Here is a 25,049-nt window from a genome sequence, read left to right as displayed (position 1 = left end):
TTCCACTTGACGTGTAACATCTTGACATTGATGTGTAGATTGACGTAATTGCATCATCAGTAATCGCAATGATCGTGCTTCTTTCTCCAATAAGTAACGACGTCGCTTGAAAATAGGATCTTCATGGTTTGTAGTGCGTTTGAATAGTAACCTTCGCCTAACGGCTAATCTAGCTTGTTTATGTTGCAAAATCTCTCTAAATCGATAATTAATTGTACTCATGTCCATTCGTATCTATTAATTATACGATAACCAAGAAGGAAATATATTTAAAACGATATTATAGTTTGCACAAACATCAATAAATAAAATAAGTTGTAACAATTGATTTTTTTTTCGTGTTAGTATATTTAATTGACATGTTTTATTTTATCTAAGTTGTTGGCTTATATATATTGTTAGTGGACCAACTCAACCAAAAGCTTATGGTGATGTTTGAGGCTCATGAATATTTTTTATACACTATCATTTATATTTATTTACATTTTCAAATTCACCCATTTAATCTCTTGTATGTCTATAGACTTATATATACTTCGTTTTCATAGTAATTAAACAATATTTTAAAACAAAAATTACTCAAAATTATTAGTAATTATACGTGTTACGTAGTATAATTTTATATGTATAGAATGTAAAGTGACAAATTGTATAACATGCCCAATACAACAGACAAAAAAAAAAAAAAGTCCCAATTCACCTAAATATCCATGGTCATTCACATTACTAAAAGTAAAGCAAAAATTATTGTATACATACCTGTAGGGTCTAGTAATATAAAGGCAAAAGCAGTCAATTGATCTGTATACCGTAAAAAAGACCAAAAATAAAAAAAGATTAATAAATCATTCCAATAACTATAAATAAATAATACGTGGATCGCTTAAAAATTTGTGCTGATAAAAAATAAAAAGACAAAGTGAAGTTACGATTTAAAATTGCTTAGACGAAGCTGGATTACCATACATAAGTGAATTTATTTATCAATGCGGCACGGTTCATAGGTGAGTAAGTGTTGTTAGTAAATGGTTTATTTTTTAAATATATATTTATATTTTTTAAATATATATTTATATTTTTTAAATAAATATTAGATAATTAGTTTTTCTCCAAAGGATAATTTAAGTTACATATTAGATAAGTTTTTTAAAATCATGGGGAACGTTTATTATTTAATTTATTTAATATATTTAGTTAGATGATGGCCTTTGAAAATGATGAAAATAGTACTACTAACTATTGAGTAAGAATGATGGGTAACTCCTACTCGTATAATAACATTGAGCAAGTGCCACTCAAAGTCACTTTAATTTGGTAATTTTCACGCAAAGGAGGGGAACATTCAGCAGCATATATATACGCTTAAATTTTATCTATCTAAACACAACGCAACATCAATTTTGTGCAACCAATCGAGTGCATGAAGATAAAACTATAATGATCATTCTTCATAATATATACTTCATATTAAGTTCTGAACTACCATATATTACATGCACAGTAACCCTCTTTGCTCTATCTAATGAAGATAAAACTATAATGATCATTCTTCATAATATATACTTCATATTAAGTTCTGAACTACCATATATTACATGTACAGTAACCCTCTTTGCTCTATCTAATTTTAATATACTTGAGTCATATTAAACTTGAGCAATTAATCCAATATCTATGTATACCTTGTCTTCTTTTTCTTCTTTCTGTTAAACTCTTTGGCAGAAGAGCTACTTTAAAATCCTGCAAATTACCAATTCAATGAATCAATAATTTAAATCCCAACAAATACTTTGCAACTTAAAATTGAATTATGAAAGTTCCAAATAAAACAAACAAAAATCAAAATGCCAATAAACTACTATTAATAGTTACGACATAGTTCTTTATGGTTGAAGGTTCATAAAAACTAAAATAATAATCATCATTTGTTAAATAATATTATCAATAACAAATAATCCAAAGAGAAAATAATAATTTTTGACTTTAAAAGAGATAAAAATTGAAAGTTAAGGTAGGTATATTTCCACTCAAAAGGATCAGGTGGATATAAACATACCTTTAATGGTAATTGGCAGCAGCAGTAAGGTTGTGGGAGGCGTCTAGACGGTGACAGATGTTTATTTTTTTACTTGTTTTTGTCCTTCAAACTAGATTAATCTGTGAGTGTTGCATTGAGAATATGAAATGGAGAAGAATGTGATTAGTGGATGTATGTTTACCGTGTAATTGATAAGTTGGAGTTTTAGATGTTAGTGGGTAGTTTGTTCTTTCAGATTTTAGTGGGTAGTTATTATCCCTTTTTTTTTTTTTTAAGTGTAATTGTTTTTTAAATTTTAAATTAGAAAGTAGAAGTAATTTTGGAGAGATTAGTGAATTTGGGTGGGAGTGAATGTGAGGCAAGTATTGGGGTTTTGGTGTTCTCTCGTTAAAGTTGGTTGTGCAATTATAATATAGATGTAAAAATATTACAAAAATGCCATTAATGATACGGGAAGCATGTGAGCCATCCGATTAACATGATCTAAGGGCCTAGATTAGTTCCTAGTTCTTATTTTAGCCTTGGCTCTCATTATAACTTGGTTATATATATATATATATATATATATATATATATATATATATATATATATATATATATATATATATATATATATATATATATATATATAATCTTCATACTTTATATTTTAATAGTATAAATTGCCATTATTGAAAAACTATAATATAGATTTGAATACTAATTATATTATTGATTTTATTGTAATTTAATTAATGAATACTATTTAAATAATTATTGTTACCAAATAAATATAATTAGAAACTTACAATAATTACAACCCATTTTATTTTTAAGAAACCTGATTTTTTTTCTTTATTTTAATTATCAATTAATTAACTCCAAACGTTTCATACATAGAAAAGTTTGATTAAGATTTAATGTATTGTCATTGTGAATAATCCAATGTTTTCTAACATTTGTTACTAGTCAATAATCTAACTTGACATTTCATACACTGATGTTTAAAATCTGGAAAACTGTTCTTAAAAAAACAATCTGGAAAAATTGAAGAACATTGGAAATAATGAAATTTCAATTCATATAATATTGTACGATTCGATTGAATAAATATATGGTATAACATAATTTTTCTTCAATACAACGAAGCTAATATGGTGTATGATCTTAAAAAAAAAAAAAAAAAAAAAAAAAAAAAAAAAAAAAAGCATCCCTTTTTTTCTAGTTTTGAACATAAGATTCATACAAATAAAAATAAGAAAAAAATTCACAAACCAGATCCTTAACACAACGACAAATGAGATATAATTAAAAAAAATTGTATAACATAACATTGTATATGTATTCATACGAATTTATGAAAAAAACAAACAAATTTTCAAGCAACTCAAGCAAAAGATGAAGAATTTTTATTTACAGAAAATATACAAGAACATGAAGAACATTAGAAGAGAGAAAAAAATTAATTCGCTAAAAATCAAATTGCAAAAAATTTAAGCCAAATATAATAAGTGGAGAATAATTCTTGCAACATGAACAACATTATATGAAAATAAATAAAACTATATTATAGAAAAAATCAGGGGAAAAAAAATCATACTCCTTCCGTGTTTTTTTAAGTGTTACACTTTGATCGGCACATAGTTTTAGGCAATTTAATTGACTTAAATAAAATAAAAGGTAAGTGGGGTAGTTGGAGTATTAAAAAATTGTAAAAGAGATATAGTGGGGTTAATAGTTTATTGAAAAGTAATGAATATGAGAGGAAAAATATAATAAAAAAAGTAGTAGTGGGTTTGGGTGAGGACTATGAGAGGAGAGAGATATAATATTTTAATGTAGATTTTGCCAAAAAAAAAAGAAAGTGTAACACTTACAAAAACACGGCCGGAAATGGGAAGTGTAACACTTAAAAAACACGGAGGGAGTATCAAGAACTTGAAGAACAATGGAAGAGAGAAGAGAAAAACTGGACAAAAAAATCAGCCAAAAAAAATGAGAGGAGAGAGAGTGGGGTGATTGGGAATGTGGGTGCATTGATTTTGCCTAGAAAAAATAAATCAGATTTGAAATTTGATTTGAAATTTTGGTTTGAATTTTAAATGAAATGTTTAAAAATAAATTTTTGGGGCCCAAAATATTTACCAATCATATCATGCCACATCATCAGTTTATATATGACCCACATAAATCTGGTTTATGTGTAGCCATTATTATTCATGGAAAGGGCTCCTTCTATATGCAAAGGCTACACATACACTAAGTGTATGTAGGCCAGACATACACCAGTGATGTGTCAGCCTCCTATTGAATTTGCATTTGGGTCCTAAAAAACAAAAAAAAATTAAATTTCATTTGAAATTTCACATTCAAATTTCAAATTTGCTTGAGCCCCACTCTCCCCAACCACTCCACTCTCTCATTTCGACCAACCTTTTTTCTTTTTGTCTAATTTTTTCTCTTCTCTCCTCCATTGTTCTTGTTCTTCATGTTATTTTCTTTTCTTTTTTTTCAAAATTTTGTTTATAAAAATGATTTACATGTTAAAAATTATAATATTCTGGATTTGTGGAATGGATTTGCTTCAATTTTTTGTACGATTTTTATTTTAAATATTTATTTCACAAATCCCCAATTTCTAGGGTTCTTCTCTCTCCTCCAGTGTTCTTCATAATGTTCATCTTCTTCTTTAACTGATTCCCAGATATGTTTGTGAAAATAATTTTTATGTTTATAATCTTTAATATTCTGGATTTGTGTACACAATTTGCTCCATTTTTTTTTAAAGATTTTTTTATTTTTACCTTATTTTCTTTTCTCCATCCCTTGTATTCCCCAATTTCAAGGGTTCATAATCGCGTTATTGGAGTTTAATTCCAGTACCGAAGAAATGGAATTAAACTGGAGAATTACTCCCGTCAAAATTATCCGAATTAAACTGGATAATTGGATGCATAACAGCAATTTGGGGATCGAATTTGCCGATTTAGTCAAATTTGAAGAAATTTTTGCGGACTGCACAATTATCATAAATTAATGTGAATTTGTAATATTAAACATTGTTGATAACATATATCTAATAATTAAACTTGGTGTTTTCCATTAGATGATTTATCATCAACCCAATTCGATTATTGATGTAAATAAATTGAAACATAATATTTCGTTGAAGAAAAATGACACATGGTTAATTCTAATGTTTTTCGGTTTTTCATTATCATCAACATCATTGATTGATTAGTTAGGTTGTTTTTTTGTAACACAAGATACAAGCTGTAGTAATCACAATCATAAAACACGGATCACTTTTATTTATCCCAGTAACTAATTAAACACAAATTTTGAGTTCAAAATAAGAGATTCGTTGTTACTAAATTAGATTTTATTGCACTTTAATTTCTACGTATTAATATTTTGTTGTTACTATTTTTATGTAGTGGAAAATATTAGTAAAATGTTAGTATATTACACACAAATTACAATATCAATTCAAGAAACAAAATCAATAATCATATTGTAACCAATAACATACAAGAGAATTTTCAAGAACGAAAACAAAAGTACCGTGGACAATATAAAGAGTTTCCTTATTACCTGATTATTCTTTTTTTTTTTTTTTGGGCATAATTTCACTTTTGGACATTTATCGATCAAGAGTTACTATGTAGTCATTTCTAGAATTAATTGTTGCCGTATTGCCATTTATGGGGGTCAAAATTTGATTAGTTTGACCATACATTACCGTTTAACTTAAGAAGATAATAATATAGTCACGTGATCTTGTTAGATTTGTCTCTTTATATATTTTTACTAAAATCGCATAGATATATCCTTATAAGAAGTAAAGAAAATATATATTGTTACGTTGTTTATTGTATATATATGTTGTAAAAATTTTACTTCATTTGTATCATTTTTGACAATATTCATACATTTATTAGTATTCGGCATTATTTATATGAACTACAGTTGTTTTTATTGTAACCCTACACTATTTGATTATAACCCTTCACTACTTACTTTTAGCCCTCTAACTTGAGTTTTGTCATTAGCATGGAGTAGTTATTAACTTATTAAATCAACAATGAGTCTTTTTAAATCATTGATGTAATTATATTCCCGCGTTAATGATAATTACCTTGTTTTGAAAGCTCTTAAGATTAGTGTAGGGAAATTTATACCCCCTAAAACATATAAGAGAATTGAATTTTCAACAATGAAATATTAAATATAGAAATTTGTGATAGTATCTATTAATAAGATTCTATTGTACGTTTAATTTTAATATTAAGTAATATGATCATATTAAAAATTTTAACGAATAGTGAATGGATTATTTATTGTAAAAATTTGGATTCTCCTTATAGTAAGGCTAATAAGGATACACCTCTTTATAAGAAGTAACAAGTATAAACATGTTTTTGTATAGTCACATTTATTAGTAAACGATAACAAATTTAAAAGTTACAACTGTTAATTTTACATACACTCCCTTATTTGATTTTAAAACTTTACTATTAAATTCTACAACATAAGTATTATCATGTGCTTGCTATAAGTGTAAATTTTGTTTTAAGCAAATAAATATATTCATTTATCGCTAACATTTGTTTAGTAACGATAAGTAATTGCTTAATATTGGAAGCCTATGTAATAGTTTGTCAATAACGTCGTTTTATAGTATAATAATTTAAAGCATCCATTTTTAAACATGGTGAATATCCTGCAATCTTGGTTACAATTGCAATGTACAAGCCGTATTCCATGCATTTAAGTCCCGAGTTTGAATTTTTTCTTTATTAATTATAAGTGCCAAATTTTTAATTTGTTTTTTTTTTAATGTATTTGAATAGTACTTCCATCAATTGTTTAGTAACTAGATATTATACTCCAGAGAATATACGAGTCACTATCAAGTTACTAATATATACTCCCTCCGTTTTTAAATACTTGCTCCACTTTCCTTTTCCGGCCGTTTTTAAATACTTGCTCCATTTCCTTTTTTGGAAAGCTTTTACAATATTTAATTCATTTCTCACACTTGGTGGACCCAACATAATACTCTCTCATTTTATTCTTCCACTACTTTTGCTTTTTACAATTTTTTATTTTCTCAACTACCCCACTACCTTCAATTTCTCATAAAACTCCGCGCATAAAGAAATGGAGCAAGTATTTAAAAACGGAGGGAGTATTATTCAAATACTTAAAAACTGTATTTTTTTATTAAATTAAAATATATAAATATTTTAACATCACGAAGAACTCGATTATTCTTCTTCGTCGAACCAAAACAGTGGATTATACCCAGAATTGTACAATTCCAGAAAGTTTATCAAAACCAGATCACTTGATTTAACTAAAACAAAATATTTATAACATTCAAGTTAAATAAACACTACAATTATTGTTGGATTATAAAAAAAAAACGTTAACAATGAAAATTGAAACTACAACATTAAAGTTCAAAATTTTATAACTTTACATATAACCTTTTATATGGAGTGTGTAGATTGAAATATTGAACAATAGTATCTTGATGTATTGATCATATGAAATACATAGTTAGTTTTTTTTTTTTTTTTTTTTTTTTTTTTTTTTTTTTTTTTTTTTTTGAAAGCATATGAAAATGTTTTCGTCGATAATGACTTTCTCTGTTTTTTTTTAATTTATTTTTTTTACGTTAAATTGATGATGGGGTTGGTGGGAAAGGTGGCCCCCAACATCTTTAGCATTGGCGCCAAACAAGTTCTCCCGCCTAATAGACTTTATTGGCGGTACTTCCATGAAATATTCCCCCCCCCCCCCCAATTTTCCCTCTCTTTTATTTGGTGAATGGTGAGGTTCCTTATTTTTATTGGGAGTGCATGTGGGGGCTACATACACTAAGTGTATGTGTAGCAGCTCGCCTATATGCAAATGTAATATGTTTTTCCTCAAAATTAATGACTTTTATTCTCCCTTGCATGTGGACGTAACCAATAAGCAGTTAATGAACCATGTAAATTTTATGTGTGTAAGTGTGTTCTTCATTAACATGATTTTGCTTGTCTTTCTTGCATTTATTGTATATAATACCATATACCGAGTCCTATTATATAGTAAAGCATATAAGTAAAAAAAAATAAAGAAGATTATTTAATTGTTAAAATTCGTTGTTTCCAAAAAATACTTTCTCTATTATTTTTTATTCGACTTATTTCTTTTATCACGCTTGTCTATGAGACGATTCTAATAAGACCCACATCAATACTTACTGTAGAATATTTTTCCTTACATATAATTCACTGACGATTAAAGGAGAGGTGGTGAATAGTGTAAAAGTTTAATAGGGTCAAGTAAAACAATGGAAAAACTTAGAGCTAATACTTCCCTATCCTATAAAAAGTAATTCGTAGAAGATTACTCTTCTATATGAATTGTGTGTTATCAACAATTATACCATTCAAAAGATGCATTTATATGTTTACCCTCGTTAATTTGTACAAGTTTTTATTTTGTTTTCATTAATGTAATTGCCACTTTTTTTTTTTTAATCATTAATGTTAATTGCTTTTTTGTTAAAAAAATATTGAGAATAGTGCGTGCTTTTGTACCCATAAAATATTTGTTTACATATTTTTTTGTCATTAATATAATCAACAATCTAAAAATCTCTCGAACATGGCCAGATATGGCACGAGCATGGTATGCGTTAGCCACCCTAGTTATCTTAAAAGACCTTAATTCCTGAAGTACATGTGAGATTTGTCATATTCTAGTGTTTGATTTTCCCACTTAAGACCCAACTCTTTTCACCTTATTTTTGTTGAATTGAATTAATTTTATTTAAAAACTTTTGCTAAACTTAAATTATTTGTACTGAGCTAAAATTATTTTTAATAATTTCAACTACATTTATCTTTACCATTACATTTAAGCCTTAAATTATATTTACTAAATTAAAACTATTTTTGCTAAAAGGAAAATTTGCAAATTGCTGACATTATTTAAAATAAAAATTGCAAATTGCAGCCCAAAAGTTCGTATAAATTGTAAATTGCAACCCAATTCAACTTTTTCATCGGTTTACATGTCGAAAAATTTTCGGTTAAGGTTTTAGGGGTTATTTTAGGACTTAAGGGACCGAATTGAGCTCGGAATTAGAAAAAAAATATCGTAAGTGTCTCATTTTTATAGTTTCTCACAAATAGATACATTTTTGTTACGCAAAACGAGGCACTTGCGTTATTTTTTTGCTATTTCTGAGCTCAATTCGAGTCCCTTAGAACTAAAATAACCCCTAAAACCTAATCGGAGATTTGTCGACATGTAAACCGATGAAAAAGTTAAAATTGGGCTGCAATTTACAATTTATACGAACTTTTGGGCTGCAATATGCAAGTTTTTTTAAATGGATGCAATTTGCAAAATACTAACTTTAAATGGCTGCAATTTGCAAATTTTTCCTTGCTAAAACAAAATTTTTTTTACTTAATTGTAAATTTGTAATTCATTTCTCCCTTCGTTTCAAATTAAATGCAACACTTTGCATTTTCGGCCGTTTCATAATAATTTCAATACTACTATTTTTGGTAAGGATTCACCATTGTTTTATAATTTCTCCCCCCCACTAACCCTGCTTTCACAAATTTTTTATTATTTTTTTTCCTACCAACCCTACTTGTATTATTTTTTTATTTATTATTTCTCTCCTACCAACAATACTTTATGCGTCGTTTTTTTAAGTTGCAACACGTTTATTTTCACGATCCCCTAGACAATTTTTGAGGAGGAGAGAGAAAAAAAAGGGACCCATGTGTAGGAGAGAGAGAAAGAAATGTCAAAAAGAGTAAGCGTTGCAAGTAATTAACAACTTTCAAAATTAAAAAGTGTGACAACTAAAAAGAAATAGAGAAATTAAAAATCCTCTTTTAATATGAAACGGGAAATACTAAACTACAAATCTTTTTACTAAAATGAAATTATATTAGTCCCTCTGTTTCATAATGTTGGTCACATATATGAGTAAAGCACAATACAAGGGTCCAAACTTTGCCAAAATGTAAGTTTAGGGGACTCGCCTTTCAAATGTTTGAAAGAGGGGACTAAGGCTACTATTCCGGCCAAGCTTACTGACAGGGTAAAGTCGTATCCCCTAATCAAAAGTAAATACCTAAGTCCTCTAACTAAAGTAGATAGGGAAGTAGGGTCGATCTCCACAGGGAAACAAGTCTTTTTACTCCTGATTAATTATTATAATCTAAATTATCTAAGTAACCAATATTTATAATTGAGTATGAAACTAAACTACAAAGAATAGGAATAGGGAGAAAACAATATATAAAAGGATCTAGGGCATAGGTTCACCAATAAATAATACTCCAGGGTAAAACATAGTAATCAATCATTGACATTGCATAAATAACACGATTAACAGGCTCTCGCAATTTATTAATCAACATAGATCTAACAGGCTCTCGCAATTTACTAGATCTAAGTTCTTATTGAAAATAGCCTTTAATATCAAATTAACATCTGCTCGATTCATCAATTTAATATTGCTATACTTTTACAAGCCGCAATTGTAAAACGTTAAAACAATTCAATAAGAAATTATCATGCAATACCAACAATCAATAATAGTCAATCATCAATGCATCAATTAACCAGATTGTAAAGGGCTTTCGCTACGTATTACAATCACACAATTAATTTATCGGTATTAAATCTCATCTCTCGAATCTCGACTTAACCATTTATAAATTAACCTGCCTATTGAAACTAGACCTAAACATCAATTCTCATCTCTCGCATCTTGAATCAATATTGTCAAACTCATGCATAAAAGATAGGCCTAATATAGTCACAGAGCATTAAATCAATCAATAGGAAATTAATCTAGCATTGATAATTAACAACAATAAATTACCCCTTCATATTATTTATGGGATCCCCATAAACCCTAGAAATAAAACTACTCACACATAATAGAAACTAAACAAATCAAAGCAATAAAATAAATCATGATGAAAGGAATAAACTAAACAACTAAGATTAAGGGAAGATAAATCGTTACCAAAAAGTAATCTGGAATTAAGAGTAGATTAAGAACAAAGGTTTAGAGAGAGAATTCTAAGAGAATAATTAAGAGAGTAAAAAAAGAGTAAAGAGGAGAAGAAGAATAGATCTCCTAAAATCGTATTACGGAGGAGTATTTATACTCCGTACAAAAAATCCTAAACTAAAACAAATTAAAACGACGTTAAGCGTCTCCTAACAATAACACGCGCCCGATCGGGCGAGGCACCGCCCGATCGGGCGCGCCTTTTTTGCTCATTGCTACTAATCTCGCGCCCGATCGGGCGCGTCACCGGGCGCCAGCCTAAGCTTCTCCCGCCCGGCCGGGCGCGCCTCTGGGCGCCAGCCTTTTTGGCCGGGCGCCGACCTTTGCTTCTCCCGCCCGGCCAGACGCGCCTTCGGGCGCCAGCCTTTTTGGCCGGGCGGCTCTCTTGGGCCACTATTTGGACTACGATTGGGCTCCAATTCTTCGGGCCAATCTGGGTTTCCTCTTTGGGTCTTGAATACTCGGTCCAAATGGCCCGGTATCACACATACCAAGCCCTTAATCACCGGTTTGATGGCTCTAACCGGCCCTGGGCTATAAAATCTGGTCATGTTTCTCCAATGTTCGTGATTGCTCCAAAATATTTCGGAAAAATACTCAAAAAGTATAAATCCCTGCTAAAGTCAACCAAATCTACGAAAACACTAGAAAACACCAATTAGTAATAAAAGTGGCTCTAAAGAGCCAAAAACACTACTAATTATGACCAAGGGACGGGAGTAAAATACTATATAAAATAGACACATCACTTACCTTCAGTAACTGGTATCCTTGTTAAATGCTAAATTTTGTTTTGGTGTTTTTTTTTTTTCATTGATAGTAGTTCAGTGCATTGGGAAACTTCAAAGTTGTTGATAAATAAAAATAGTCGTTACAAGCAGTTTGTGAGCTATTTAAATGCTTGTCTTTGCAGCACAAAAAACAGTTTAATCCAACAAAATACTTAGAATTTTTTCCAAAATACAACAAAAACAAATTTAATCCCTTCATTGCCTCCAAAATTCCATACTACCTCCGGTCCACTTTAGTTGCAACTTTAGGGGGGTTTGCGGAGGCCGAGGCAAAAGATCATAAGCATGATTAATGAAAGATAAGGGTATATGCTTAAGTTTTAATCCAACCTAAAAAAAAAAAATTCAACTAAATTTATATTAATTTACCCACCACCACCGGCACCACCTAGTTGTACAGAAACCACCCACCGGCCACCACCACCTACCACCGAACCTAGCAGTTCCAGCACCAACGACCCCCGAACCCACCAACCACCAAACCCGACAACCCTAGAAACCACCGAACCCATCAACCACCAAACCCACCAACGATCTAGAACCACCAAACGCACCAACCACTAAACCCACCAACGATTTGGAACCACACCAAACCCACCGACGAGCCACAGTAACCTCCCACCTACCACCAAACCCACGAACCCACAAACCCACGAATCAAAAGACCCACGAACCAAAAGACCCACGAACCCAACATTCGATTTCCTAGCATCGCCACCAGAAGGAAATCGACGCTGAAATTGCCGCTGAAATCTGATGAAACTCGTCAGAAATCGCCGCTGAAATCAAGCGACAGGTTGAAGGAAGAGAGAGAAAAAAAATGGGGATGAGGAAGAAGATGTAAAATTTGATGAATGATGGTGATGAGGAGGAAGATGAAGGAGGATGAAGGTGGCTGAAATTTCCCTAAAGGTGGCTAATTAGATGGAAAGGGGTTATTTGGTGAAAATAGTTAACTTAATTAATGTAGGGTTTAAGCTAATTAGATAAAATCAGCTTTTTAATTAGGGTGTTTTAAAATAAAAGTAAGGGTAAAATGGTAATTTTACCACTAAAAAGTTACTAAAAAAAGAAATGGGAAAGTTGCAAGTAATGTGGACCGGCCCAAAAAGGAAATAGTTGCAAGTAATATGGACCGGAGGTAGTATTTAATCTACCCTGCAAAATATATTTGTTGAAGTATGCCAATAAAATGCTTTAATTTATTTCTGTATAGCTTAGTAGGATTATAATTTCTGATAGATTTTTTTTTTTTTTTTTTTTTTTTTTTTTTTTTTTTTTTTTTTTTTTTGCAGACAAATGTCGAGGATGAGTGCAAGTCTAAGGAAGTGTCACTGTGGGATGATGGTGTCAAGCACAAGGGCATGGACAAAAGACAACCCTAGATTTCCTAGAAGAAGGTTTTTTGCTTGTTCAGACTATGATGCAGAGACTGATAGAAGGGGATGCAAATATTTTAGGTGGGTAGACACAAACCCTCCTACAACCTGGCAGACTGGTGTAATTTTAGAATTAATGGAGGAGAAGCAGCATCTCAAACATGAGTTGTTATCAATGAGGAAAGAGTTGTATGAAGCAAACAAGTACTCAAGGAAGGTTGTTGCCGACTACATTCTGCTGAAGCTTAAACGGGCGGCAAAGTTGGTATGCAGATTTCAAGTGTGGTTCAATATTATTGTAATTGTTGTTATTTTCCTAAATTTATATTTAAGGCAGTGAATGTAACAAATAGGGTAGGTGTTACCTTATTTCCTCTGACATGATTGCCTTTTCTTCTAGTTTGCAAGGTTCTGCAAGTTTAAGTTTGTTATTAGATTATGCTATGTATTAGTTATTAAATATATTAAATATGTTACCTGAAGTTGTTGTGATGTTATTGTTGGAGGTTTTTGGCTTTGTTGGCTTGATGGAGGGTAATCTTCTTCCTAAAATGAGTATATTGTTTGATCACCCTCAAAATCTGAGTAATAAGCCCATTGACCTCTCTGTTGCACAAAAGGAACAAGTTGCACATTTTGTGAGTCAGACCTTGAAGTAGAATTAGGTACTCCTCCCTGTAACAGTAAACACAACATGGTTGTAGTATTTTGATGCAAAAAAAAAAAAAAAAAAAAAAAAAAAACCACATAGTTAAGTAAAAGAAATGTACATTAGCTAGTCTTTGAAACCCATTTGGGTATGTGTAAATGCCAATTCCTCTCATGTGCATGGGTTTGTTAGAGTTGGAAGTTTCCTCTTCTTGTTGTTGGTTGCTGGTCTGTGGGATGTTAGAGGTATCTTGTTTGCAGCCTCTTTTGTTGTGCCCTTGCACTCCACAAACACTACAACACATCTTAATTCCTGTTTTTCCGAGCTTCCCAGCTGCTGTCATTTCTCCACTTTGCAGCCTCCTTTTTTTTAGGTCTATGTAGGATTTTCTTCAATTTAGGGGGAATTACAACACAATCACTAGGTGGCCACTGTTGAGGACCATTTAAAGGCTCTAACAAATACTCATAAGCCTTTAAATATGTTGTTTTTGTGAAGTATTGATTAACATAAGGCTCAGGATTGTCACCTTTGTTCCACATTGCCACAATGACATGTTTGCAGGGAACACCACTGAGCTCCCAAGCCCTGCAAGTGCATTTCTGTTCCCTAAATTGGCCACACATCTTTCTTGAGTTTCACCTTGTCTGACTTCATAAGAACATCCTCCATTCCAGTAACTATTCCATCCCCTAGCCTAAACCTTATTCCATTCCAATTTTTGCTTAATTCTATGGCATAAGACAATCTGTTTTTTTTCTTGATTTGATCTCTTTTCTTATGTAGTCTCTCCATCAAACCTTCACTGATGTCTTTGAGCATTGTTATTATTGGTTTGTGTCTAGAGTTGAGTATATATGAGTTAAACACCTCACTCATATTATTATCAACACTCTCACAGCAAGACATTGAAGTATAAAAGGCTCTGCACCATTTCTTGTAATTTCTGGCCATTAAATCCTCAGCTGCATCATTTGAGATTTCCCTCAAGGTTTCAATGTTTGCAGTGAACTCATTTTCAGCACTGCTTTTTGCTATTTTCCATAATTGTTTTCTGAGTTCCAACCCACGACCCATAACACCTCTAAAGTTGCAGTATACATGTCGAGCGCATACTCTTGTCTCTGCTGAGGACAATACATTTGATATAACAGCAACTAGACCCTTCTGTTGATCAGACATCATAGTGTAGCCAGACCCCTCTGTAGTTCCTACATCATCTGCTAGCAATTCAAGGAACCAACTCCATGTGTTTGTGCTTTCAACTTCAACCACTACCCAAGCTATTGAGAACATTTGGTTGTTCCTGTCTCTCCCAACTGCCACAAGTAGCTGACCACCAAATGGAACTTTTAGAAAACATCCATCCAAAGAGATAAAAGGTCTGCAACCTGATAAGAATCCTTTTTTCAATGCATCAAAACAGATGTAAACCCTCTGAAAGACATTGCCATCCAGCTTCAATTTGATGGCGTTTCCCCTGTTGCTTCTCATGATCTCAGCCGCATACCTTGGTAATAAGGCATACTGCTCTTCATACTCTCCTAAAATTAAGCTTTGACCCATCTCCCTAGCCTTATAAGCCTTATACCTACTAACTTTCACCCCTCTCTCTAACCAGATAGTCTCAATAATGTCATGTACTTTCATGTAAAGATTCACCTTAAACTTACTTTAAAAGGTTTTAGCAATCCACATTGAGGTAACTCTTCTATTTTTAGAATTTCTCCTACATGTGTGTTCACTTGTATGAGTTTTAACCATGAATGATCTACTCCTCTTATCTCATGATCCCCAGATTTTCCAAGGACATCCCTTATCTTTGTTGGAACAGTGACACCCAATCCTATCAGGTGCATTCTTTGAATACTTAATCTCTTTATACCTTCTTTAAATGCAGCAACAGTTGCAAATCTTTTCCCCACAAAAAAACAAGAACTCCTCTCTGAATCAGGGTCCTTGTACCTGGCCCTTGCACTTGCATCAGGTGCTACTAGATAGCCAAAATCAGCTTCATCATCTTCATCTTCTGAAGTCTCATCTTGGAACTCATTGTCACTATCCTGTTCTGAATAACTGATGTATCTAATTTTTTTTTTTTGTTGTCCTTTGACTGATCTAACCTTTTCAGCATCTCCATTTCATCATCATACTCAAGTAGCTAATTTTTCTCCTCCTTCAACATATTCCTTGCATTAATACACTCAACATCATCCTCATCTGAACCCTCAGTGTCATAGTCAATGTCAGGATCAGTAACTCTTGGGATGGATAAGAAACTTGGTAAACCTCCAACACTACTCAACAAATCAACAAATGAACCAGTTCCTAAGTTAGTGTTAACACTATTCATTTGACCCATCTCATGCTCAGTGTATACATGTATAAGCCTAAACTCCAGCAGTAGTGATAGGAAAGGATCACAACTGGTGCTGTCAAAACCCAAATACCTTATACCAGTCTGCATGTCTTTCCTAGGGTCCAAGAAGTGCAATTTGATAATGTCATTGTACCTTAAAGAATCAATTACTTCTTTCAGGTATATAGCATCAACACTCTCAGGTATGTCCTCAAACAACCTAACTCTACCACCATTGTAAATTAAATGTCCAGTAGCTTGTACCCATTCCCCTCCAAAGGGAACAATCAAACAAGGTCTGAGATTCATTTGTTCATTCATTTGGTTATCTGGTTCATTCATCTGATTCAAAATAAATAAAAGTGTTTGATCATTCCATTTGCAAAACAAAATAGAAGTGTTTGATCATTCCTTTAGCAAAACAAAATTAAACAAATTTGATCATTCCATTTGCAAAACAAAAGTAAACAAATATTGAAACCAAAATGGAACTGAATCAAATAGAAATTTATGTACTCATTGACAGTAAATCATGGATTTAGTGAAGCATTCAATCTTCATTTGTATTAACAATTAAAACTATCTTGCAAGAAGTAGTTTAATAAATATCTAAACCAAAACTAATGTAAAACAAAATGGAACTCAGTCCATTAATCAATTCATCATCATTAAAATAGTTAATAATTACATCCATCATCATCAGAATTTGTCCAAAAGATTCATACAATTCAACTTAAACAACTTCAACTTAATCTACTTCAACTTTGTCATGGCAGTGACAAGCACAAAAACAAATACCATTGCTTGTCACACCACCACACTTCATGTCATGACAAAGAAACAACAACTGCCCAAATTTTTTCATAATTAACTTAAAATAAAAGCTTAACAACCTAGCAGCTACCAAACCCAAAAACCAACAGCTGCACAGAAAGGACCCATGGCCCCTAGGCTTCCACCTCCTTGAACAACAATGGGAAGTCGTCGAAGTAGACGGTCATGTTCTTGTTGAGCCAAGCATGGAAGTCCCTCCCATTGTTGTACAGGACATCTCTCAGGACCCACTCTTGGATGGAAGCCCTGGGGCCGTTGAAGGGGTAGGTGAACACAAAGTGCCTGAGCGTCCACCACATCCTCCATTTCTTGCAGGTCTGTTCAATGGCATCCCTCCTTTGTCAATCAACCTTTGGGAAGATATGGGTAACCAACAAGTCCTGCTGGCTAAAGAGTAGGTGGGCATCTTCAAGCGCATCCATACCTAGGCCACAAGTTCAGGAACAGTCAGACACTATTCACTATGGTCTTAAGTAAACAAACAAAAAATATGAAACCCTAACTCCTAACTCAGAATATACCTTATATAAATCATAATAACAAAACTTTTTATTCAACAAAGTCAACTAATTAATCATATAAAACACCATTTTCAACATCCAAAACAATATTTAACAAATTTCACACTTACACACTCACATATTTTCCATAAAAAGAAGCAATTATTAAACAAAACATAAAAACAATTACTTGTTTAATAACAACAGCAAATAAGACAAACAAAAACTTTTCTAAACAATGTTTATGCACAAAAATACAACAATGTTAAAGGACCACAAACAAAACAGGGGAAGGAATATACCTTCTATGCTTCCCAGTCGTGCAACTTTGTTCCCAAGCTGTTGCTTGTCCCTAAGCAAAGATCTCATCAATGAATCAATAAATATGCTTCACCCCAATAAGTAAAAATCAAGCACAAACGATCCAAGGTAAATCAAATAAACACGCTTCAGAGTCAACCAATCAAATCCATCCAATCACCTTTCTTCCCTAACAATTGTCAAACAGAGCAAACCACAAGAGCATATAGAATTCAAGACTAGTGCTCACACACTCGACTCTCATTTATGTGGCGAGTAAAAGATGTACTCGATCGCTCTCCAACCACCCCTTTAATGTGAACAATGCCCTCCCAACTCACACTCTCGTGTGTATAAAAACAATGAGCGCTCAATCCTACTAGTCGACTCGAAATATGCCAAATCATAACTTGCATTGATAAACAACACTTTCACATTCATACAATTCTATGCACAAAGGTCGGAAGGTCTTTAAAGCTTGTAATGTAAGGCTAGGGTAAAGGGTAGGAATCATTTGGGAACAAGTGAGAGTAAAGCTATGCTTAAGGGAGCAAATCCTAATAAAGCCCATGATCAAAATAAATAATGATCAACATCTCCTACATAACCAACTCTAACATCAACCAAAAATACTCCAATCATAATAAATAATCCCAACTCTTACAATTTCACTCATAAAAATATAATAATGAAGAAGTGGAGTGAATAATCAAACTTTATTTTCCAAACTTGAAATTTTTTCATCGAGGCTCAAAATTATTCTTTACAAACCTCCAACTAGAACATTTGAACATTTTTTTCTTTTTTTTTTCTTTTGAAGTTCGCTTATTTTTTCACATTTTTTTTTTCTTTGAACTTCTCTTTTTTTCAAGATATAACTCTCAAACTCATCAAAAATAAACATGAATAATCGACAAAACAACTTCTCAAAAACCCACCCAAATTGTGCAAATAGTAAGAACACTACAAACTCCCTCACCTCACTCACTAATAGCTCCCCCAAGCCAAGCTTGGGACTAGTAACCAATGGGGCAAAATAGGCTTGTAATATGGCTAATAAACAACAAAAAGTCAAAGCAACAACATGGGTAGCAAGAAGGGAACAAATGTATCTACAATGTCTGGAGGCTACCTAAAAGAACAAATGCCTTCGTCCTCCTCAATGTGCATAATAATGAATCATATAAACATTACTTATAGTTGCAAACCAATACTCAAATTCATTGACATACCAGGAACTGTGGAACTATCACACATTTCCTAACCAAATCAACTAGTCAAGCACTATATTCACAAGTAGTTGGACAAAATTGACGCATGTAAAGGTTTCAAGCAATCAAACATCATATCATGATCAACTAATCCACAATGCCTATCATCAAATACCAAGGATCAAAACAAATTTCTAAAGTAAGGGGTACAGGGAAGCATAATTTATAATTCATTGGAACGTAAGTTTGGATTTTTTTTTATTTTTCAATTTTTTGTATTTTTATATATAAAGAAAGAAATAAAACTAACCTAGAAAGCGAAAAATCTAACTTAAGAAAACACACCAAAAAAAAATAAAAGAAAAGAGAAAAAGAAAAAAATACCAAACCAAAATCTCCCCCAAGCCAAAATCAGACAATGTCCTCATTGGCTCGGAAACTAGCCCAGCATAGCTAGTCCTCATCATCCTCGTCCATCAAGCCGAAACCCGCACCTCCACTGCCACCTGCACCACCTGCACCGCCTGCACCAGAAGAGCTACCACCAAAATAGTCAGCGTGAAAACTCCCCCCCGCCAATCCCCCGAAAGGAATGTCCTGCCCGTACCCAAAAAAAGAAGAATAGTCAGAGTAAATACCACGGGCAGTGGGATCCCTACCGTATCCCTGGGGTGAAGGCTGAAACCAGTCAGGGTGGATAGCGTCGTCGGGAATGTTGCCCCGACGAGCATAATCATCGTACATAGGGTAGAGAGCTCTACCCTGGTTCCTCTCTAGGTACCCTAACCTGTGGTCAATAGAGCCCACCATCCTCCTAAGGTCAGTCTGTGCATGCTCAATACGTCCTAGGGCCTGACCTATACTTTGAAAATCCCAAACTGGGTTAGAGTCAACATGAGGGACGGAATGGGACATACGAGGTGGAGAGAAAGCCACCTCGGGCTGGGGCTGAGGTGGTGGAACTGGTGGTGGTGGTGCCTGTCCCCTAGAGTTGGCAACTAAAGCATCATAGGTGTAAGAAAGTTGCCCTGGGGGAAAGGCGGTCAAGTCTGGACTGGGAAGGGGAAAAATAGGCAAAGGTTGTTCGTTCCCCGTCCGAATACACCAAAAGGGTGTCTGCTCGCTATCCTGCCTAACCCACCCCATATCCTCAAAATACCGAGCAGTCATGTAGGTATCTGGTCCGCAGTTGGTCAGCTGGTGGGGTCCGTCTACTACAAAGCCGGCCTTTTTCACCGCTAATCGAGTGATAAGGCCACCTAAACGGATAAGGGACTTGGAAGTGGTGCTGGCTGTGGCATGCCGACTCAGGTGATGAACTATGAACCTACCTATGTTCAATTTCCCGAACCCGTATACATAGTGACCTATTATAGCTAGTTCGTTGGTTTGAGCGTTATGAGGCTCGGCCCTACCCAAAAAGCACAATCCCGCAAATCTTTGCCAGATTTTCGGGACAGGGTGGTGAATGGGTTTGGTACTAGCATGTTGGGGGTCGGGGGCAGGTAAACCAGTCAAAGAAAAATATAAATCACCCATTTTATAATCTTCATGCCACTGGTGAGATAATTCAGAATTTAATTCAAAAATTTTACAAAATTCAACAAAAGTTAAATTGATATTTCTATTATTTAACCTGAAAAATAAATTAGGCCCATTCCTACTACTAACAACATGAAAAGTGGACAAAAATTCACAAGTGAGTTCTCGGTATGTAGGATAATGCATGTCAACGAATTTTCTCATGCCAATATCATTCAAAAATCGTTTGACATAATCAAACAAACCATATGATTCTAGGGCAGGGCGGTGTAACCACCGAGAAGGGATTACCTCACGACCGACCAAATTCTCCAATCTTTCTTTCTATTCCCGGCTCACGATTCGGATCGTCGGCCAATACGGGAGTTGCAAGTCTGGGTCGTACTCTTCCCTCGAGCTAGAGCTCCTACCAAAAATTGATCTTGCCCTCTTTGAAGCCATGTAGAGAAATGGGTCGAAAATATTTTGAATTAAAACTGAAAAATTTTTGTATGAGAGTGAAGAGGATGAAGAGAGGATTACAAATATATAAAAAGTTTTGAATTTGGGTTGGTAATGAAGGAGAAATCTTAGAGAGAAGTTAGAGAAAATTTGAGTTTAGAGAGAGAAAGTAATGAAGGAAAGAAGAAATGAAGAAAGAAAGAAGAAAAGAAGAAGAAAAGGGCGTCTGAAATCCCTCGCGCCCGGTCGGGCGGTGGCTCGCCCGGTCGGGCGATCTTCAGTAGCATGGCTTTGTTCTCGCGCCCGGTCGGGCGGACTTCACCCGATCGGGCGATCTGAAGTTCTTTATGTTCGCGCCCGGTCGGGCGCCATTCGCCCGGTCGGGCGATCTGACCAATGGATTCCACCTTTCTCTCGCGCCCGGTCGGGCGCTAGTCGCCCGATCGGGCGAATTTTTGCCAAAAATTTCTACTCTTCTCGCGCCCGATCGGGCGAAGCTTGCCCGATCGGGCGGACAAATTAGTCCGTAAACGTCAAAATTCGCGCCCGGTCGGGCGAAAATTCTTGTTTTTGGAACTCTACTCTCGCGCCCGATCGGGCGAGCTTCGCCCGGTCGGGCCCGAGACTAAATCGGGGAAAGCTAATTTCCTTGTGTTCTCAAAAAGTTGTCTAACTCTTTTCCTTCAAACCTGTACAAACACTCATTAAACTCATTAAATTCCCTCATCTCTCCTCACCTAAGAAACCGAAAAGAAAAACTGGTCTAAAAAAAACATTAAAAATACGGGTTACCTCCCGCAAAGCGCTGGTTTATCTAGGTCCCGCACGACCTTCTTCCCAAGTACAATTCCTAAGACCCTTGGCCTAACGCTTGATCGGGTGGTTTCTCACCCGGTCTAGCGATGTTTAGGCTGCGATGCGGCTTCCTGACATAACCTGTGGGACGCCAAGTCGCCTTATCTGGTGGATCCTCCATGACTTGGACTGGGGGATCTTCAATGCTACGCACTAAAAACCCTTTTTCGATCGAATGTTGCTTCAAATTTCCATTGCGTTCAACACTTGCAACTCGATCTGGCGGGACACTTACCGTAGGCTCGATTCGCACAAGTTGCTCTATCGGTTCCACTTGTTCATCCTCGAAACCAAGACCAACATTGTAGAGTGCTCTTTCTATTGCATCGACTTCCTTCTGCCATTTGTCTATCTCATCTGAAAAGGATGAAACACAAGATACCGCCTCCAAGGGATCTTTTTCAAGAGCTTGGGGCTTGTTAGAATAATTGACAACCGCGTTAACACTGAAACATTTCTCCTCAGTCATGGAGCTTTTGGGGGTATTATTCAGATTAAAAACCACTTTATCGTCCCCTAATGATAGCGTTAACTTACCACTTCTAACATCTATGATTGCTCCTGCAGTGTTAAGGAATGGTCTACCCAAAATAATTGGGGTTTACATATCCTCAGCCATATCAAGAACAACAAAATCTACAGGTATATAAAATTTACCTACTCTAACGGGGACATCCTCTAAAACACCTAGGGGGTATTTGAAAGAACGGTCGGCAATTTGTAGAGTTATATTGGTAGCTTTTAATTTACCCATATTCAACTTAGAACACACAGATAATGGCATGACGCTAACACTAGCACCCAAATCACATAATGCATTATCAATCAGAAGATTACCAATATGACAAGGGATAGAAAAACTACCCGGATCTTTCAATTTAGGTGGAGACTTATTTTGAAGTACGACACTACACTCTGCAGTGAAAGCTACTGTCTCTACCTCACTAATAGACCTTTTTCTCGTCAAAATTTCTTTCATAAATTTTGCATATGAGGGGATTTGTGTGATCAATTCAGTAAAGGGAACTGTTACCTTCAAATCCTTAACCACCTCCAGGAACTTACCAAACTGCTTATCCAAGTTTGTCTTCAATTGACGATTGGGGAAAGGAAGTTTGATAATTGGCTTTTGAGCATTCTTCTCTTTGTCTGGAGTAGCCACCTTCTCCGGAGTTTTACCCTGCAATGTAGAATTAGATGTGTTAGTATTATCCTCTAGCCCTGCAGGGCTAGCAACTACATTGTTTGGTTTAATGGAATCAAGATTAGCATTATTTAATAAAATAGGTTCATCAACTCTGGGCATAGAGGGCCCTTCATAGTTTGAACCACTCCTTAGAGTAATTGCAAATGCTTGATCCGTAGGCCTAGTCGGCTGTGCCGGCAGGGCTCCCTGTTGGCGTGCTTGTAGAGTAGCGGAAAGTTGCGCAATTTGATTATCTATAGTTTTGTTATGCGCTAGAATTTGATCAATTGTCGCATCTCTGCTCTCCATGTGCTTTTGCATATTGACCAACATTGCTCTAATTTCCCCCAAAGAAGGGTCTGAAGATGAGGGGGGTTGTTGTGGTTGATTCTTCTGGCTAGCATTGGGATGATAGTACTTCTGTTGTTGTTGCTGTGGCACCTGTGGTTCTTGTGGTGCTGGATTTTGAACATTAGTGCTCCGGTAGGAAAGGTATGGATGGTTCCGATACCTAGGATTGTAAGTGTTGGAGTATGGGTTATTCTGCCTATAAGCTTGAAAGGCATTAACTTGCTCCACGGAACTCCTGCAATCCTGCTCCCAATGACCTACAATACCACAATTTTCACAGAAAGCCTCATTAGAATTATTATTAATTGCAGAAACATTAGCTACATTAGCAGTGCTCAGATTATCTAATTTTTGACAAATAGAGGTCAGTTGAGCTTGCAAAAAGGATACAGAGTCGACACTATGTTTCCCCTTGTTAGCGAATCCTCTGGGATTCCCATATTGGGAATTGTGTATCGCCATATCTTCAATAACCTGACCTGCATCATCAACATTAAGATTCATAAATCTCCCACTAGCTGCAGAGTCTAAAATTATTCTGGAAGAATTTCCAATGCCGTTATAAAAGGCTTGGATTAACTGCCATTGTGCTAAATTGTGGTGAGGGCATTCTCTTTGTAAGTCCTTGAACCTCTCCCAAGCCTCATATAAAGACTCATCGGCTTCCTGGGCAAAGTTCTGAATCGCACTTCGTAGTACTGCTGTTCTCTCTGCAGGATAATATTTGTTATAAAAATTCAAAACAAGAGTTTCCCAGTCAGTTATACCAAGTGTAGTTCTATTTAAGCCATTAAACCACAATTTAGCTTTTCCAGTTAAAGAGAAGGGAAAGAGAATCTCCCTGATTTGGTCTTGAGTGACCCCGGCTTGCCTTATGGTGTTGCAATATTGACAATAGTCGGCAATGTGAAGATTCGGGTCTTCACCCTTTGCTCCACTGAATTGCTTCCTCTCTATCATCGTTATAAATTGAGGCTTAATTTCAAATTGAACCCCATCAAGAGCCGGAGTAGGGGTGAGATGTGGAAAATCCGTAAGCTTTGGTTGTGAATAATCACTAAGCTTCTTTGGAACCGCCATCTCTGATTCTGTGTCTGATGATGCTTCTAAATCGCTAGAATCAGTTGGAGGATCGCGGTGATTATTGTTAGTATCACCAGAATCCGCCAGGATTTTCTTGTAGAAGTTTTTCTGTCTATGGAAGGAACGTTCGATCTCAGGATCGAAAGGGATGTAACCTGATCTAGAACACCTGGGCATAAACAAAAACTAGAAGCAAATATGAGATTTGTCTCAGAGAACTAACGCTCTCTGAGACAAAAGAGAAATAATCTAGACTACAAAAACAATCAGAAATAAAAATAAAACCGTTTCCCCGGCAACGACGCCAAATTTTGACAGGGTAAAGTCGTATCCCCTAATCAAAAATAAATACCTAAATCACTAACTAAGGTAGATAGGGAAGTAGGGTCGATCTCCACAGGGAAACAAGTCTTTTTACTTCCAATTAATTATTATAATCTAAATT

General features: G+C 34.6%; 1 protein-coding gene and 1 non-coding gene across 2 annotated transcripts; one reads left to right on the top strand and one right to left on the bottom strand.

Moving 5' to 3' along the window:
- Positions 1-14,551: 14,551 nt before the first annotated feature.
- LOC145627782 (uncharacterized) lies at positions 14,552-15,592 on the bottom strand. The gene has a single exon (XM_081680130.1). The coding sequence runs from the start codon at positions 15,590-15,592 to the stop codon at positions 14,552-14,554; it is 1,041 nt and encodes a 346-aa protein (XP_081536256.1).
- An 8,521-nt stretch (positions 15,593-24,113) lies between these two features.
- LOC145629567 (small nucleolar RNA R71) lies at positions 24,114-24,220 on the top strand. The gene has a single exon (XR_014111732.1). It is a non-coding gene; the product is annotated as a small nucleolar RNA R71 (small nucleolar RNA).
- Positions 24,221-25,049: the final 829 nt, after the last annotated feature.

The sequence above is a fragment of the Chenopodium album genome, chromosome 4, assembly GCF_948465745.1.
Source record: "Chenopodium album chromosome 4, dcCheAlbu1.1, whole genome shotgun sequence".
In the NCBI taxonomy this organism is placed as follows: Eukaryota; Viridiplantae; Streptophyta; class Magnoliopsida; order Caryophyllales; family Amaranthaceae; genus Chenopodium; species Chenopodium album.
The sequence above is the reverse complement of the archived record's forward strand: the minus strand, read 5'-3'. Positions and strand labels throughout refer to the sequence as shown.